The 18,837-nt window shown below is 29.2% G+C and overlaps 2 protein-coding genes across 5 annotated transcripts; one reads left to right on the top strand and one right to left on the bottom strand.

Annotated features, from left to right (window-relative positions):
• Positions 1-3,359: 3,359 nt before the first annotated feature.
• Positions 3,360-6,387, bottom strand: LOC110620051 (heavy metal-associated isoprenylated plant protein 39). Of its 2 annotated transcripts, none has more exons than XM_021763623.2 (3): positions 6,066-6,387; positions 5,672-5,747; positions 3,360-3,995 (listed from the first exon to the last, which is right to left on the bottom strand). In XM_021763623.2, exons 1-3 carry the CDS (start codon positions 6,069-6,071, stop codon positions 3,559-3,561), a joined length of 519 nt encoding a protein of 172 aa, XP_021619315.1. In that variant the 5' UTR covers positions 6,072-6,387; the 3' UTR covers positions 3,360-3,558. The 2 variants fall into 2 exon arrangements, with proteins under 2 accessions (XP_021619315.1, XP_043805120.1); XM_043949185.1 differs by lacking the exon at positions 6,066-6,387 and adding an exon at positions 5,833-6,047.
• Positions 6,388-12,445: 6,058 nt separating this feature from the next.
• LOC110615113 (C-terminal binding protein AN) lies at positions 12,446-18,354 on the top strand. Of its 3 annotated transcripts, XR_006348133.1 has the most exons (8): positions 12,461-13,341; positions 13,730-13,898; positions 13,987-14,117; positions 15,165-15,959; positions 16,056-16,103; positions 16,679-16,792; positions 17,899-18,222; positions 18,317-18,354. XR_006348133.1 is itself a non-coding variant. In XM_021756827.2 (7 exons), exons 1-7 carry the CDS (start codon positions 12,742-12,744, stop codon positions 17,971-17,973), a joined length of 1,932 nt encoding a protein of 643 aa, XP_021612519.1. In that variant the 5' UTR covers positions 12,461-12,741; the 3' UTR covers positions 17,974-18,247. The 3 variants fall into 3 exon arrangements, 2 of the variants coding, with proteins under 2 accessions (XP_043805124.1, XP_021612519.1); XM_021756827.2 differs by lacking the exon at positions 18,317-18,354 and having other exon boundaries at positions 17,899-18,247; XM_043949189.1 differs by lacking the exons at positions 16,056-16,103; positions 18,317-18,354 and having other exon boundaries at positions 12,446-13,341; positions 17,899-18,247.
• The last annotated feature ends 483 nt before the right edge of the window (positions 18,355-18,837 follow it).

Here is an 18,837-nt window from a genome sequence, read left to right on the forward strand (position 1 = left end):
TGCATATATATTAATAATTTATATTAAAATCAAATGTAAAGATCTTATTCAAAAAATTTAATATTTTATTTTCAACCATCGTTCCTAAACCAACCTGACACTCGCGGGTCTCAGTCAGTTTCGTCTAACGGAACCGACCACGCGTTGAAGCAAGCCATCTTCTTCTGCCGTGTTAAAATTGACCCGCTGGTGCGTAGTCAAAGTACTGGCCGGAGCATTAATTGTTTGGAGTACTTGGCTTAGCAGAAGGTTTAGAGTTGTAATTGAATCAGTGATGGATAAATTTTAATAAGTTTAAATTTAATTAAAAAATAAATTTAATCGTTCAATTTTAAATTTAAATTTTATTTATAAATTTGAGCTCAATTTACGAAATAAATATTAAATTTAAATTCGGTTTGATTTATAATAAATCTGTTTATTACATTAACGAATCAATTTAAATTCTATTAAAAAAATTGAATTTGACCTTATTTAAACTTAAATTTGAGCTCATTGATATTATAAATAAATTTAATATAATTCAAATTCATTTAAATTATAAAATTATTAAGAAATTATTAAATTATTTTATTTAATTAAAATTTCTCAGATAAAAAATTAATGAAAAATAACGTAAAATGATTATTTTTTTATAAATAAATCACAATCCTCCATACCTCTTCAACTTTCGATGTGAGATTCGCGTTGGTGAACGAAAATACTCACGAGTTTGTTCGTGAGCCTGTTATGAACTTGAAAACGAGTTGAATTCGCAAGACTAAACGAGCCGAATACTGTTAAGTTTAAACTCAACTCGTTTATTAAATAAGCTTAAAAAGTGAACTCAAATTTGACTCGTTTAGAAAACGAGTCGAGTCCGATCGAGTTTTTATCGAGTCGAGTCTCGAATAACTCACAAACAGTTTGATTCGTTTACACTTTAAACAGACTAAGTCTTTTAACAAGTCGCGTAATCTCTTTTTTTTTTTTCTAATAAAAACCAAGTATGGCACTGTTTTACCAACGCATGGGATGAAATTTTTTTCCACTGCTAAAAATCACCCATTTAACAAATATTTTCCCAACCTCTCCCATAAAAGGAAATAATTATAATGTAGTATTTAATAAATTATATTTTAAAATTATTTGGATAAATTTGTAATTAACATATATATGTATGGATTGAAGAATAATGTATTACCAATTAATGAAGTGATATGATGAGATAATGTTTTGGCATGTTGTAGTATTTATTATCAACTCAATTAATCATGGATATATATAAATATAAATTTTATTTTTTAATCACAAAAGAATTTCATAGACATTGCTTGCACGCATGTTCAACTAAAGAGTTTGATATATGATTCAAACCTTTTTCTAAATAATGGATACTTACTTTATTTATTAATTAATTATATTTGCATTAGATAAGTCTATTAAATCATAATAAATTAATTTCAATAGACTATCATTCAAGTATTTTTATCCAGATTTCAATTTTATCATAAAAAGATCGAGTGAACGTGGATGAATCATATTTAGATCTACCATAACCATCAGTTTCCGTGAAAAATATTTGTGTGCAAAATAAACGAAACTCCTTTTTATATTTTAAATTTATTATAAATTAAAGTCTTATATAAAAAATATTTTTTTAAAAGCTTTATTGTATTAATAATACCTTTAAAATTTTAAGAATATTTTCTTTTACAAAAAATTATTTTTTATTATTAATAATATATTATTTTAGTATCCAAACATTAAAAAAATATATATATGAAAATAGAATTCCCAGCAGTTACATATTAGGTTGATAGGGATCAAGGATGGATGAAAGGATTATGATTTTATAGGAATCTCACTATAGCTTGAGTTTAATAATATAAACCGGCTAAGCTAAGCGAGAATTTTCTAGAATTTAAAAGCAAGTGAATGAAAAATACCAAACTATCCCTTAAATGATAATTAGAGAAAATATTTATAAAAATTTTAAATTTTACATTTTTTTATGATTATATTTTTAATTTTTTTTATAAAAAGAATAATATTAATAATTTTTTCATAATTATATCATCTATTTATATATATTTCCGTAAAAAAACTAATATATAAAACCAAATCAACATAACAAATCCCAAATTAGTAAATAAAAATTATAAATAGAATTATTATACTCATATATATTTCGGTTATTTGTTTTGAATTTGGTGTTGAAAATTTAATTTAAAAGTTTTTCATTAATTTTTAACAGAGTACATGGAGAAATTTATAATCGTAAAAATATGATTAATATATATTTCTATTGAAAAAATAAAAATATAATTATAAAAACTATGATATTTTTATGAATATTATTCCTAATAATTATAACAATTCAGTGAAATTTTCCGCTTATCAATATAAAAAATTAACATTTTTAAAAGAAGTTATATATGACTATTATTTGTTTTGCAGTTTATAAGTAATTTGATATGCACGTGAAGCCACCAAATAGGTTGGAACAAACAAGGAATTTATGCAGCTGGAGTCTGATTAATCACGTGCATTTCTACTTCAATACACAATAATAATTAATTAAAAAGGGAATTATTAGGTCAGCCTCCAATTCCATGCGTAAAGGACAAAAAGAGAATTTAATTGAACTGCTGTCAAAACTATACATTAAACTGAAGAATAGTTAAATTTATTTACTTTATATTTGAAATTAAGAATTTCAAAATTCAATTAAATTGATTTTGATTTTAGTGTAATCAGTACGGAGATTATGGGGATTGAGATTACTATATATAATAATCTTAGAGGTTTAAGTCACATGGGATAGGAGAATTCCAGGTGGGTCATGGTGAGATCTCACCTGCTCTGTGTCAGTGTCAGTGTCGTTTAAGAAAAGAAGGGTGATGGTCCCAAAATAATTTGTGGTTATTAATATGTTTTTTTCTTTATATATTTCTGACTTTCAGCAAAATGGGCATGGTCCACCTCAACTGGTCGGTGGCATTATCTAATTATTTTGCCTGTGACTTCTTCCTCCTTGTACGCCACTGTTTAGTTGGAAAATCACAATAGAGTTTCATATGTTTCAATAATTTTATAGTTTAATTTAATTTCTGCCCATATTAGTTATACCACTTTCCAAATTCGCTTATAAAATAATAAATAAATTAAATTTTAACAAAAATAACGATAAAAAATTAAAACCATATTACCTTTTAATTAAAATGTTTAAAACTAATTAATATTTTGTAAATGTTTCACTTATCATAAGATAAATATTGAAATCATAAAACATCATTTATTTAAAAATTAAGAAAAAAAAATACAGTAAGAATAGCAAGGTTTCAGTTTAGGAATGGAAAATTGCTCCGCACTGGGCATGCAAGAAAACGCGCTCCAAAATTTCATTTATTTGTTCTGAAAAGAGGATGAGGCATCAGTATTTATATACAGGCTGTTATACCTCCAACTCTTCTAATTAATTAGGTGTTTAACTCTTAATAAACACACACAACAACTTATGAGATTAAGAAAAGGAAACCTATTTTATCTTAAAATTTATACAGCCATGCATCCAACTTAACAAATGACACAAGCATTTGGATTCTCCTCGATGCTTTGAACATAGTAATAAGTAGTGAGCTGAGGATTATAAGCTTTGTAGGCCTTCACCAGCTCTAAAACTGGGTCAGGTGGAGGAGCAGCTGCTGCCTCTTTGCTTTTCTCTTCTTCCTTCTCTTCCCCTTTCTTGGGTTCCTCCTCCTTTGTTTCTTCCTTATTGGGTTCCTCTTTCTTCGCTTCCTCTTCTTTCTTGGGTTCCTCCTTCTTAGCCTCCTCTTCTTTCTTGGGTTCCTCCTTCTTAGGCTCTTCTTCCTTCTCAGGTTCCTTGGCTGGCCCCACTGAGACTATATCAGTTTGCCAATGCTTTCTCAGTTTGCTGACCACACTTACAGGATCAACAGTTCCGATCACTGTTAATTTCTTTTCCTTCATGTCCATGGCGATGGAATCAATCCCTATAACATCAATGCAAAAAGAAACCGACTTGGTTGGTGAAATTTTTTTCAAAAAAATATTCATAAATACAAACTAGAGCTGCCTGAACCTTTAGACTGATGCGATGATATAAAATTCATGTAGCAGCAGTTCCCCTTCATGCCTTTGTTTGGTTTAAATTCTCTATTTTCTGAGAAGTAATTTCCTAGCAAATAACTTACTTAATTCTGGATAAGTTATTTCCTTTCACTTCAAATTTTTTTAATTTTTTAAATTCCGGAAAAATTAAAAAATAAAATGAAAACCAAACAAGCTGAATATGTCAGTTTCCTGAAAACTTGAAATTTCTTTAGTTAATTTAACCCAACCAAACAAGACACTAGCAAAGATACCTGTCATATCATATTTTATCCTGATTTTTCATGCAGGTTCTTTGTATGCGTCTGGGGGCTGTGGCCCTACCTATCACTGCCAACTCCAGCCCCAGCCGAGCATTCAGCTTCAGTAATTTCTGCTTTAGCAACTTACATACTGACGAAGTTCTTTCTCAGCACTAATCACATAAAAGTCTATTTTGAGTCCTAATCTACGTTAAATTAATATAAAATTAAAAGAGTAACTAAGCAAAGAATGTGTTCATACAAAAACACTAATTTTTCGAATTATAAAATACATGAAAATAGACACGTGTTTTCATTATGCTCACTCTAAAATTAATAATGAGTTGCATATTATTCTCAAGAGAATAACGATTGAGCATAATTACCATTGCTGACTAAAACAATTGTGGCCACTATCACTATAATAATTACCTTTGCTTAAAAGTAGATAGCAAGATTTTCTTTAACTTACCTATTAAATAAATAGACAAATAAAAATATATAGCACATATAAATATCAAACATCTGGTGCCTTCAATTAAGATAAATTGAGTCTAAATTAAAATAAGTAATCTCCCATCTCTATAAAATAAATTTTATTTTTTTATTTATTTTAATTTAGCAATCACTATTTTTTAAAAAATAATCATAGACCACTTTACTTGAGCAATGTCTTTATTGTTTTTTAATATATGCAATATTTGATATCTAATATGCACCCTCCATTTCAAAAAATATACTCGTAATTATTATCATATAAATTAAAAGAAAATAGTAATTTAAAGTAACAAATTCTGTTTAATTTTTCTTGACGTATCACGACTAAATTATTTTTAAAGCAATTAAACTTTACTATATAGAAGCACATTCAAGAGTTAATAAATAAAATACTACTTTAAAAAATTACCTACAAGGGAAAACAAAGCCTATTTTTTGAAATAGAATGAAGATATAAACAAAATTAAAATCTTTTTTACTTTTAAAATAATTTAGTAATTATGAAATTTTGGTGTATGACACGTGGGTTTTAGCTTTTTGGCAAAGGACACGTGCTCACAGTAAATCATTCGGAACCAAAAAAAAAAAATTTGTTGCTTTTTTTTTCTAAATGACATATCGATGATTTCTGTTAACAACAAACTGCTCCCAGAATCGAAAATCCAGATGAACAAACTGAGGTTATGGACACAAATTGTAGTTTTGATTTCTTTCCTATTTAAAATAAAAGAACTAATTACTTTTTAAATGAAAATTTAATTTTAGAAAAGATCACTTGAATTTTTTGGTCCAAATTAATTCGTAAGAAGACTTGATACCTGAAAGAGTAGAAACCTTCTTCAATGCCTTCTGCTTCGCTTTGTCATCATCCAATTCCAGCTTCAGAACAAACTTCTGCAACCATATGAATCAAAGCTTCTGAAAGAGTACTTCATCAAGCAGAGTATTAAAAAAAAAAAGAAGAATACTGATAATTAACCTAAAATAAAAAACCAATTTCTTTAATTAACTGTGTCTGTTGAAGCATCAATCTTGACAGGAAAAGAAACTACCCTATAAGGTATTGATTCTTTTAAACCAAACCGTGAAAGGGACTCCTGTGATACTCACATCCATCTAGATAAATCAATACAATCCAAGGAATCAAAGCGATTCCACAAAAAGGAGAAGAAGAAATACTGATAAAAACAGATTCCAGGAAAGGAGTAAAACCTTCATTTCTAGCTTGCCCTTTTTGGGGACGCGCAGATCAAAACCAGAGAGGGGAGAGAGAGAATGCTGAAATAAAGAAAAGGTGAGTGAGTGAGCAGATGAGATTTGAGAAAGAAGAAGATGAGAGGGGGAAGAAGGCGATGCAAATACGAAATCGAATAATGCTTTTATTGAAAATGATAGATGGAGGAAGAGGAATGGAAGGGATTGTAACCCCAATCCGAATCAAACAATAAACGCAGAATAGGAAAGAGAATGAAAAACCGAAAAAAAGAAAAAGTTTGACAGAGAGAGAGAGAGAGAGATGAGAGAATCAACTCAGTGCACAAATGTTGAAGACGTATTCACCAGTAGCTACTCGAAGCACTGAACAATCGTAGCTTTTTACATATACGGTCCACGCGAACGAAAGGTGCGTGACAACCACGCTGAACCACATATATTGAAAATTTTTTATCTTATTTTGAAGAATTATAATATGCATATAAATTGTGGACAAAAATGTGTGGAATAAATTTTAACAATTAATTTTAATGAATTAGTTTCAAAATATTTTGTATTTTAAAATTTTAACAACAATTAATTTTAATTTTAAAATTAATTATTTTTCACTTATTTATTATATTTTAGGGCTAAAATATTTAGGCAGTTAATTTGAATATATTTTTCTTAATTTTGTACAAATTAGAAAATAAAGTTATTTAAAAAAAATTAATATTTACGTGTAAATAAACTCTTTGCTTTCCTTCACATATATTCTTTATATTTTAAGCTGGCTTTTTCACTATTTGTGGCGTTTGATATTCTCAAATTCATATTGATGAATTTGTTACTACTTTGCTTCGAAATAATATATAATTTTAAAATTTGACATATTTTATTAATTTTTTATTTTTAAAAATGAATACGTATATTCTTAAAATATATTCTTTTCATGTTACAATGATAAGTTATTTATTTTTTCACATTAGTTAAAAGTTAATTAATACAGTTAATCAACAGTAAATAAAATAAAAAATAAAAAGTAATCTCCTGAACTGGTACAATATTAATTAATTATAAATAAATTTTAACCGAAATTTTTATTTTATTAATAAGCACATGTTTGAAATACATAGTTAGCTTTTTTAATAAGTGAATTAAATCGTAACTTTTATGATTAATTTACAAAGTACATAAAAGTTTAATTGAGCGGCACTGAGGTGGCGCGTGCAAAACACCTAGGAATGAGAAACCAAACAATAAAAGCAGTCAAATTGGGTGATGGAACAAAAAACGGGACCCATTTCAATTGTCAACTTGCATCTACGAGCTGCTACTTTACAATTTAAGTTAAAAACACAATAATTTTTTAATATATATTACCTATTTATTACTGAAAATTCGTCCTATTATATAAATAAATATGCAAATATAACACAGTTTCTCCCTTGTTAGGTTTAGTCTACTTTCCGGTAATCGTTAGCGAGGAACACAATCGGCTAGATGATTCATTTAAGTTTCTGCATGGTTACTTCTTTTCCTGTTTACTTGCGACTTACAATTATGTTATATGCTTCATTGTGGGCGGTGTGTGTGGGCAGCAGATTTACTTTGACTTGATTGCTTTGCTTGATATTATGTTTTGGCAAGTAAGGGAGGGTTAACACGCTCTAACTAATATTTGCAGCTCGTAGGAGGGATGACTAATGAGTTTGTTTCTATAGCCGAAAGGTACAACAATAAAATCAACTCTTTTAAAAAAAAGTCTAATAAGATCAGATTCTTTTTAAAATAAATACTATCGAGATTAAATCTTTCAAAAAAAACCACCAATACTATTTTGAAAGAAATAATATAAATTTAATTAAATTATTAACTAAATATTAAAATAGACCCACATAATAATTTTGGTAGAATATTACATTAAAGAGCCAAAAGTTCTTCTGCTTTTTTTTTAAATAATAAAACTTTTATTAGTTCAACATATCTACATTTTTTTCCCGCTTTTGTGTTGTTGTCATTTCCTTTGTTTTTTTTAATAGGTTAGGGGACGAGAGAATAACTATGTATTTAGAATCATAGATATACGATATAATATCTCTCTTTCATTCGCAGGGAAACTGCCTTTGGGTTTTGACGACCGTTGTAAGGGACGATGATTGATGTAGGCCCTGCGAGATTCCACGTCACTTCAACGAAGGCTAAGGTCCCCAGGCGTGATCACATCATTGGAGGCCCATTTCACGGCCGTCCTTCCTCCCAAAACCCGATTGCATTGGATTTGGACAGTTGGGCACACCCTTCATTCTTTATTTTCCTTTAATTCAAACAAAACAAATTATGAGAGAAAATGTTTTTATTTTCCTTTCAAAATTATCCTACTTGAGACAATTTGTTGAGGAGATAAATCCATGTTTCAATCATATAGCATGGTATCTGTGATATAGCGCTCGTAAAATGTCACACGTCACAGTGTCTGTCTGTCCTTGTGACAATGATGCTGGAATCTTTCTTCAAGTAGTAGCCACCCCATTCTCCACTCACATATGGTTAGGCCCACTATCTGATGGACCTATCAAAATCTGTATTTTCCCACTCTTTTAATAATTTTTTATTTGGTGGTAAAATTAAAAATTGAAATTCATTGTTAATTATAAATATATATATATTTTTTATTTTTTCAAAAGAATTATTGATATCTTTCTATAATTAAAAAAATCATTATAGAATATATTTAAAGGACTATAACAGTAAATAATAGAAAAAATAACTATTTTATTAATCATAAATTCAGGCTCTAAAATGTTTCTAATTTAAAAATAAGGACTAAAATTTGAACTTTATCAAATGTTAAGAATTGCATTTTTTTTTTTTTTTTTTTGCGACATAAGATTTATTGACATTTAAGCCCTAATTTTTAGAGAAAGAAAAGTCCTTAATGTAATTACGTGGGCTCACAAGCCTATTATCATAGGTCCCCATTTCAACGAAGCAGCTATTACACGTGCACGAATCATATTAATTGGCCCATTGCCTTTTTGGCAAAAATGGCCCACTGAATTTATCGGCTAGACTCTGGCGGCCTCAGCGTTTCGTCTGGAATTTAACGTCGTTTCATCGCCGTTAACTCTTGCAATACTACGCTAGTGTGCCACGTCTGTCACATTCGTTCCTCCGCCGTCCAAGTTCTGACAGGCACTGTCCTTTTGAATTATTTTTTAAACAATTTCAACTTTTAAACATTTTAAAATATTGTTCTTTTTCAATTAATCTTAAATAAAATTTACATTCAGAATCAATTCAGTATCGTTTAATTAAATTTCTATCTACAAAAAAATATTTATCTATATTAATGTATCATATAAACATTCAAATTAACTAGTGTTATCCAATATACATCGCATATTTTTAAATTTATTATAATATTTATAAATTTTATTTATTAATATATATTATAAATTTAAATTATAATAAAAATTAACCATAATAATTTAAATAATAATAAAAATTTTAAAATTTAAACTGTGATATCTTAATAATGTAATATTTAATATATTTTTATAAATTAAATAAATTTATTATTTAAATTATTAGGATTTTTTATATTATGATTTATTATTTTAATAATTTATAATTTTTTGTTTTAAAATTAAATATATTGTTAATAATTAAAACAATACTATATTATCTAAAAATTTTATATTATTAAATTATTTATATTTTAATTTTCTTTTAATTATCAAATTATTTATAACAGTATCTAATAATTCTATATTATCAAATTATCATTTTAGTAATTTATAATTTATAAATTTAATTGAATTATCATCCACTTTAAAATGATATTTTAAATATCATTGTTAATAATTTTAAAAACTATATATATATATTTAAACGTTTTATTAAATAATTAGAATTATAATAATACTCTAATATTTTCATTAAAATTTGAATTGTTATATATTTTCGTTTATTATTTTATGATCAATTTTGATAATTAAAATTTTTTATTTAATAATTTAATATTATCGAAGTTAAATTTATTTCAACAATATTATATTAATTTAATATTTTTATTTATTAGTGTATATAACCAATTAAATATTTATTTATAATAAATATTAATTTTTTACTTTAATATTTTAATATAATTATTAACAATTAAAACAATAACATATTATTTAATAATTTTATATTATCAAATTATTTATATTTTTCATAATAATTTAAATTTTAATTTAAAATTAAAATATTTATTAAAAATTATTTTTTATTATAATTAATAATATATAAATATTTTAAATTGAGAAATAGTGCAAGTCATCAAATAGAGAAATCATATGATAATACAAAATAAGAGCCTAAATTATTAAACACTTATTTGATTACACCTGCTAGCAAATATCATCAACCATAAAATATTTATAGCATTAATTTTTACTTTTTAAAAAATATATATCATTAAATCATTACAATTTAATTTTAATTTTAGTAAATATTTATTTAAATATTTTTAGTCTCAATTTTAAATTTATATATTTATCTCATCCATTTATCAAAATAAAAATCAATATAAATATAATTATTTTAATTTAATTTATATTAATTTATAATTTATCATTTAAATAATTTTTTTTTATTAAATATATAATTATATTTTTAGAATACTTTGCATAATAATAAAAAAGTAATTTTAAAATTATTAAATTTATTATTATTACTAAATAATAGTCCAATCGAAATTCTTAAATATTAGTATTCATTCAAATTTAATAACTTACTGTTATAATTAAAATAATAATTTTTTAAATAATAATAATAAATATTTATCTCACTTTTATTTATATTATAAATATATTTTATTAAAAATAAATATAATAAATCATAAAAAAATTGAAAATAAATATTTTATAAGTATTAACTTTTATATAGAAATTCTTAAAATAGTTAATTGCATATAACTCTATTAATAATGTTATTAATATTCTTTAAATTTATATGATAAGATAATTAGTAAAAAAATATATTTTTTTTAATTTAAAAAATATTTTATTTAGAGTTTTAATTATATAATAATTTTTGTAATAATATAGTTATATATTTAATTAATAAAAAATATATAATTTTATAAAATAAAATTTATATTCAAATAGAAAATACTTTAACCAATTAAATTAAAGATTTAATTACCATTATCAAATTTAACTATATCCATTATTAAAAATTTTATTATTCTTTCATCTTTCTATTTTTATAAAGTCATTTCACTTCCATTTCAAAAAAAAAAAATCATTTCACTTATTTTTTTATTAATTATATTTTATTAAATAAAATAATTCAAATAAAAAATAAAAGTATTCATTTTAAACAAATATTTAAAATAATTTTCTTAATTATTATATTAAATAATATATGATCACCTTTATATTTACAAAGGTTTTCATTTTCAAATTTAAAGAAAAAACTATCATTTCTTTTCTTCGTTACCTTTTTTATTTAATAGAATGCTTACATGAAAAAAAAAATATTTGAACTTATTTTTTAAAAATTTAAATAAAAAAAATTCACTTAATCAAATATATAATTTTTAAATTTAACTTATAATAAAATTTAACTACAAATAGAATTAAGAATTTTAAAATTAAGTCAACTTTAATAATAATTTATAATTTTCTAAATAAATAAAAATATTATTTTTAAGTTTCTCATTTTTAAATATACTTTAAATAATAATAAATTCGTAATTAATAAAATATAGTAAGAATAGTTTAAGAAGTTTTAATATTCCTCCTCTTTTTATTTTTTTACATATAGTATAGATAAAAAATTTTAATTTCTAAAATAAATATTTTTTAATGGAGCATATTGGAGAAAAAAGATTTATTTCATTTTTAATATGGTACGCATAGTCTAATATATATATATTGTTCTTTTGAAGTTTTTTCATTTTCTTGAAAACTTGATTAAATGTAAACGAGTTTAACTGTGGTGTTTAAATTTTTCTGTCATTAGGAAATAAGGAGGGGAAATATTTTCCGCGATTAACAATTTGCGAGATGAGATTTAGTTTTAGTTTCCTCTCGCTTGCTAGGAATTGTAACAGCAATTAATTTTAATTCTGCACGTTGGATTTGGAAGCCTAGGATTAAAATCCAGGCGGTAGCTTTCTTATGGGTCTATAAGAATGAAAAATCAATCGCTTTATAATGCAATCCTTCACCGATGGCCATAAAGTCATTTGCCCCTCGGCTGTGCCGATGCTAATGGAAACCCTTGGAAATTCCTGGGATAAAAGGACAACGAAGGTCAATATTTGGAATATATAACTTAGAAATTCGAATTTTGACATAGCTGGGACGTGATTGGAATTTAGAAGATGGCAGGGGCATGTGAGTAAAAAAGTAAGATTATGTTCGGATCTATGGTTAGGCATAGGCATTTGGCAGGGAAGTTGAATTTAAAGTATTCAACCCATTCTCCTGGAGCTCCGGAGCCAAAATTTGCCTGAAACTAACAAAACGACACATCATCTATGCTTACAAACATAAGCTCACTACATGCCCCTTCACTATCTTTCGTAGACTAGAAAACCCCACTGGAATATGCCCAAATTTACAACATTAAACCCTAACTGCCACAACCACCACCAACATCACCACCAACGCCACCGCCACAGCACTTAGCTTACTCATACATGGTAATGAGTGCAACCTCTATCAGATCCTCTGTGACAATGTCTCACCGGACAAGCCCCGCGCAAGCTCTCCCCTTAGTTGTCACCCTCAACTGCATCGAGGATTGCGCCATCGAGCAAGACTCTTTAGCCGGCGTCGCAAGCATCGAGCACGTGCCGCTCAGTCGCCTAGCTGATGGCAAGATTGAATCAGCTGCCGCGGTGCTTCTCCACTCTCTCGCTTACCTCCCTCGTGCCGCCCAGCGCCGCCTACGTCCCAACCAGCTCATCCTATGCCTTGGTTCGGCTGACCGTGCCGTAGACTCGGCTCTTGCCGCTGACCTGGGGCTCCGTCTTGTTCATGTGGACACCTCGCGGGCCGAAGAGATCGCGGATACAGTGATGGCTCTGTTCCTTGGCTTGCTGCGTCGGACGCATTTGCTCTCCCGCCACGCGCTCTCTGCTTCAGGATGGCTTGGCTCCGTACAGCCGCTTTGTCGGGGAATGAGAAGATGTAGAGGACTGGTTTTGGGTATTGTTGGTAGATCTGCATCGGCGAGGTCCTTGGCTACTAGGAGCTTGGCTTTCAAGATCAGTGTGCTATATTTTGATGTTCACGAGGTATAAGTTTAACAATGTGGTGTGATTATAGATGGACTTATGAGCCACTGTTATGCTTGGTGCCTAGAATGTGACTCTGTTTTTTCACCAGTGAATTACTTGGAGGAAAAAAAGTAGTGATTTTAATAATTTGAGTAGAGATTTTGCACAAGTTATGAACATCAGCAACATGTTACTGCATAGCAATAGAGCCACTTAAACCCAATGAACCTTTTACCATCTTTTTTTATCCATCCAACTGGCAATTAGCTGAGACGTGTGCAGTAGAATTCTCTTTATTCATTCTTTTAGTTTTTAATTGCTGTGGAATAATTATCTGTTTATTTGTTCTTTGCATGGACTTGCTCTTACATTCTGTTAACTTCTGGACCAAACTATCTTTGTACAGGGAAAAGGAAAAGTAAGTAGATCTTCCATAAGATTTCCACCTGCAGCCAGAAGAATGGATACTCTTAATGATTTACTTGCTGCAAGTGACCTTATCTCACTTCATTGTGCTTTAACAAATGAAACAGTTCAGATCATCAATGCAGAATGTTTGCAGCATATAAAGCCAGGTAAATTTCTTTCATGATTTCGAGAACATCATAAATTCATATGATCCTGTTTGCATTGACCTGGTGAACGCCTTTGATTTTGTTATAGGGGCATTCCTGGTGAATACCGGCAGCAGTCAGCTACTGGATGACTGTGCTTTGAAGCAGCTTCTGATTGATGGGACCTTGGCTGGATGTGCCCTGGATGGTGCTGAAGGACCTCAGTGGATGGAAGCATGGGTATGTTTGAATTTATGTTGGGTGCATTGCTCTCTAGAATATAATTAGCAAACACTTGAATGTATAAATAAGCTTTGTGTGTGTTTGCATATATCTCCTCTTTGTCTTGCATGTCCTGTTTATCTGTCTAATGTTGCAAATAGTTTCCCAAATATGCTGAAGTATTATCACGTTCCATTTATAGCCCATTCTGCTGTTTGCAGAACAGAGCAACTGGTTTAAAGTTAAATGGTTGAGTAAATATATGAATTTTGCCTTGCAAGAGAAAATAAAATGGCAAGTGCAACACTACATCTTTGCTTTTCATAAAAGTCAAAATTTTGTTTTTTACTGTCTAAGCTAACATTTACTCTTACAAATTTTAGTTTTTGGTACAAAACAATTGCAAAAATGAGAATCATAGTTGATAAATATGTAAAATTGGGTTCACATGAAAAAGGAAAATGAAAATGCGACAAGAAATTGATATATGATTTCCATCAACAAATAGCTTCTTTTGCTTCTGAAATAGCAAAAATAAATAAATGCAGCTAATCAAACAGCTCAAGTACTCTCTGGATTTTACTTCCATAACAGCAAAAAAGTCCAGCTCCTTCCCTTCCCCTTCCAAAAAAGAAACCTGCAAAGTGCCAAAAATTTGCTGCTTCTTTTTCGATAACTAATTATCAACTAGAACAAAATTAAATTGTTTTCAGGCTAATCAAACAGCTTAAGTACTCCTCCGGATTTCGCTGCCATAACAGCAAAAAATGGTCCCCCTCCTTCCCCTCCCCTTCCCAAAAAAAAAAAAAAGTTTTCATAACCTGCAAAGTGCAAACCAGACAGTACCTTGGGGATCTGTTTTTCTATCTTGAATTTGCTACTTCTTTTTCAATAGCTAATTACCAACTAGAACAAAATTAAATTGTTATGATTTATATGGGGAACAAGTTTACCTGTTGTTCTTAAATTGTTAATAATGCCTACAGTGATGCCTGCTTTAAATTTAGGTTTTGGTACAATGTGTTATAGTGTCAATGATTTGTCTCCCATTAACCTTTGCTTCAGGTAAAGGAAATGCCCAATGTATTGATACTTCCACGCAGTGCAGATTATAGTGAAGAAGTGTGGATGGAGATAAGGGAGAAAGCCATCTCTTTACTGCAGTCTTTCTTCTTTGATGGGGTTATACCAAAGGATGCCATCTCTGATGAGGAGGAGGAAAGTGAACTAGCTGATGAAAGTGAAGAATTTCTCAAACAAGACAATGCAAGTGCTCTACAGGCTTCTGTGGGTGAGAAGTTGAAGGATGATATTTTGTTAAGTCCGGAAAGCTCCAACAGAAAGGGAAATAATCAATCAACTGAATCTTCATATCCAGCTAAGAGTTCTGGCTTGTCTCAAACAGCTGTAAGGTCTGAAGGAAGAAGCAGCAGATCAGGTAAGAAGGCAAAAAAAAGACATGGCCGTCAAAAATCCTTGCAGAAATCAGATGATCCTCGCCAATTAGAAAATGAAAGCAATTCAAATCGAGAAGATGATACTGCTATGAGTGGTACTGATCAAGTGCTAAGTTCTGGTTCCCGATTTGGTTCCCCTGAAGACTCAAGTAGCAGGAAGACGCCAATAGCATCAATGCAAGAATCAACTTCTGACCAGCTTTTACTATCAAGCAAGAATCTTAGCAGAAAGTCTGGTGAACTGCTGAAAGATGGGTGTGTTATTGCTTTATATGCAAGAGATCAACCTGCACTCCATGTTTCAAGGCAGAGAGTTAAAGGGGGTGGTTGGTTCCTGGATGCCATGTCGAATGTAACTAAAAGAGATCCTGCAGCACAGTTCCTTGTTGTTTTCAGAAGCAAGGTATGGCAGAAATCATTTCATTTTGTTTTCTCTATATGTGATATGTTGCATAATCCAGTGCTGAGTAATGTGTTTATATGGGCACATTTTCTTCAGGACACTGTTGGGTTGCGTTCTTTTGCTGCTGGTGGAAAGTTGTTGCAGGTAATTCACATTATTAGAAGATCAAGTTGTTGAATATACACCGCGAGTGCTACTCTACCTTCTTTTTCTAGTGCTGTCATCAGTGGGAGCTTAAAATTTGGACTTTAATATTTGATTAGTCTCTGATCGTTCTGTCGGTGATGCAAGTTAATATGGTTGTTAATATTAGCAAGTATGATCACTTTGCTTTTGCTGATGTAACCTTCTTTTAAAGCCTTGAATTATCTTAAATGGTTTGCTAAGGTGCGCTTTAATCTCTGTAGCCATTATCAAATAGTAAACATTTAGATTTATTTATATTTCTGCAATTGAATGCTCCACATTAAGATGGTAGAGATTTCATTGTGTATGTGGGCCATTTCTTCAAAGGACAAGCTGTCTGTATCTCATTCTCTTTATCTAGTTCCTAATGCACCTCATTGCAGTAGTAAAGAAAATAACATCTTGGCAGCAGAGCATTTCCATGTCATGATTGAAACACGAAACCTAACTAGCTGAATATACTGGTGATGTCAGAGCAACTAAATTCAACTTTTACATTTTCTGGAATTGAGGTCCATTTTTTTCTCTTGCAGATTAACAGAAGAATGGAATTTGTATTTGCTAGTCACAGCTTTGATGTGTGGGAGAGTTGGATGTTGGAAGGTTCTTTGGAGGAATGTAGGCTGGTTAACTGCAGAAATCCTTTGGTAAGTAACATTCTAGTGCTGCTGCATCATGAATTTTCCATGCATGCTTTTTAAAAGTGTTTCGATCAATTCTATTCTTTAAAATTATGTAGAATTCAATTGAATTGTGGATAGAATTCTCTTGAAGTGAATTCCATTGTTTGCTATGACACAAATTAAAATGCAGAATTCAATTCCACATCACCTATGTTTGATATCATTTCACAATTGAAATCATTTGCTTTAATTTCCTAAACTACTCTAATAAAATAAAAAATTTTAGTTTTCTACTTTGTCAAAAAACATACATTTAATAAATTTATAACAGTTGACAAACACATATAACCATTAACAATATATTAATAAATATAAAATAAATTAACATGTTTTCAAATTTTATGCAACCAAATAAATAGCGTCATTACTAAGAACATAATAAGCTTAAATATTTATAAAGTCAAGAAAGAAAATAAAATAATTATATAATTGTCTAGATATATTAATAGTAAATAAACAGAAAGCTAGTTTCATGGTTTTCATTTCTTTAAACAAATAGAGTTTAGTTAAATATAAAAGAAACTGATGATTGAAAGAAAATTGTTTGATATGAGCATTTTTAGTCCAAAAAATATTGTTGTGTAAATTTTATGGAATTAATTTCAAATTTGAAAGGAATTGGTTTTAGTTATAATCAATTTCTAGGAATTCAATTCCTATAATTGAATTGTAATTTTTATTCAAATCAAACACACAAAACATATACCTCTTGTTTGGAATAAATAATTTCTCAAGAATTCAATTTTATTCAATTCAATTCTATTAATTTTCTTATTTGAAATAGAAAAATTCATTTCCTTTGTAACTTGCAAAATTTTTATTTTCAAAGAAAATGAAATCATGTATGATTTGGTAAGTATGTACTTGAATTTGATTCTTCCTAAATGAATCATACCAAACAAATAGAAAATTTTAGGAAATCTGAATTGAACCAAACAGTTTTACATTCTCAAGTAGCAAAATTTTTACATTGGTGCTCAACATAGCTCTATTATAAGTCCCCCCTTTAACCCCCTCTCTCCTTTTCTGCCCCTCTTTTTAATTGCTTTACTTGGTGGTAAAAACTGTAGGCTATTTTGGATGTACGCGTTGAGATTCTGGCAGTGGTAGGGGAAGATGATGGAGTTACGCGTTGGCTTGATTAGGCTGTGAAAGCAGGAGTGACCGTGTGAAGATACCTAATTTTTTTTCTCCAGCGAATTTTGTGATTATTCTGAGGTTTGTGTTTCCTCGAAACAATTTGTAAATCATTCTTTCTCTCCTTATGGTCTCCTACTATTTTTTTCCCCTTTTCTCGTTGCCTTTTCTTTTTTTCTTTTTGAGAGGTTACCAGCTGCGCAGAATTCAGTCTTGTGGGTTGTTTGGCCTCTCGTCAAATTGATGTATTCTATAATGTAAGAGAAAATTTTTCGTTTTTCATTGTCTTTGTAAGGATTATAGGTTTTCACTTGCCGAAGTTGCATAGGAAGAGTGTGTACGGTTTTGCAGGTAAACACAGTGATGTCACAACTTGGTCTTTATCATGCATCCTTGGTGTCGATTCCGCAGCTGTACTGTACAATATCAATCTGTAACCGACAGGTAGATCTAGTTCACATGGTAAAATACTAGGGCATGTGCCCTCTAAAGTCAAATCTAATAGAGACAGTGGTTGGAGGTATCAGGGATTTGGAAAGCCAAAACATTTTGAAAGGTGACTGAATATTAACTTTCCTGATTAATAGATGGCGCATTTCCTAATGGTTTTTGGTAGCTAAAGAAAACATAGAAAGATATTAAGGTGGTGGAACGTCAAGCTTGTGGGCTTTGCCAATTCTTTCATAAGGATTGCACTGTTTGGAGTTTTAAAGTTAAAAGCTAGTAGGCATGAACGAAAGATGCATTAATCATAAACCTAAATCTAGGGAGTGAGAAGGTACCTTATCTTGTAGATGCGCATGGCTGATGTGTGGGTGTTGGCTCGGGGAACCCCTTTTTCATGTTTATCATCCTCTGTTCCCATAACGGTA

The sequence above is a fragment of the Manihot esculenta genome, chromosome 1 (genome assembly GCF_001659605.2).
Source record: "Manihot esculenta cultivar AM560-2 chromosome 1, M.esculenta_v8, whole genome shotgun sequence".
Classification (NCBI taxonomy): domain Eukaryota; kingdom Viridiplantae; phylum Streptophyta; class Magnoliopsida; order Malpighiales; family Euphorbiaceae; genus Manihot; species Manihot esculenta.

What these genes read in the sequence shown, in the direction of transcription:
- LOC110620051 (XM_021763623.2), bottom strand. An exon ending in GAAGGTTTCTACTCTTTCAG is followed by an intron (nt 3,996 to 5,671) that starts GTATCAAGTCTT and finishes TTGATGTTATAG; the next exon opens with GGATTGATTCCATCGCCATG.
- LOC110615113 (XM_021756827.2), top strand. Translation starts at nt 12,742, where the DNA reads ATGGTAATGAGTGCAACCTCTATCAGATCCTCTGTGACAATGTCTCAC. An exon ending in CTGGTGGAAAGTTGTTGCAG is followed by an intron (nt 16,104 to 16,678) that starts GTAATTCACATT and finishes TTTCTCTTGCAG; the next exon opens with ATTAACAGAAGAATGGAATT. An exon ending in TTAACTGCAGAAATCCTTTG is followed by an intron (nt 16,793 to 17,898) that starts GTAAGTAACATT and finishes TAAAAACTGTAG; the next exon opens with GCTATTTTGGATGTACGCGT.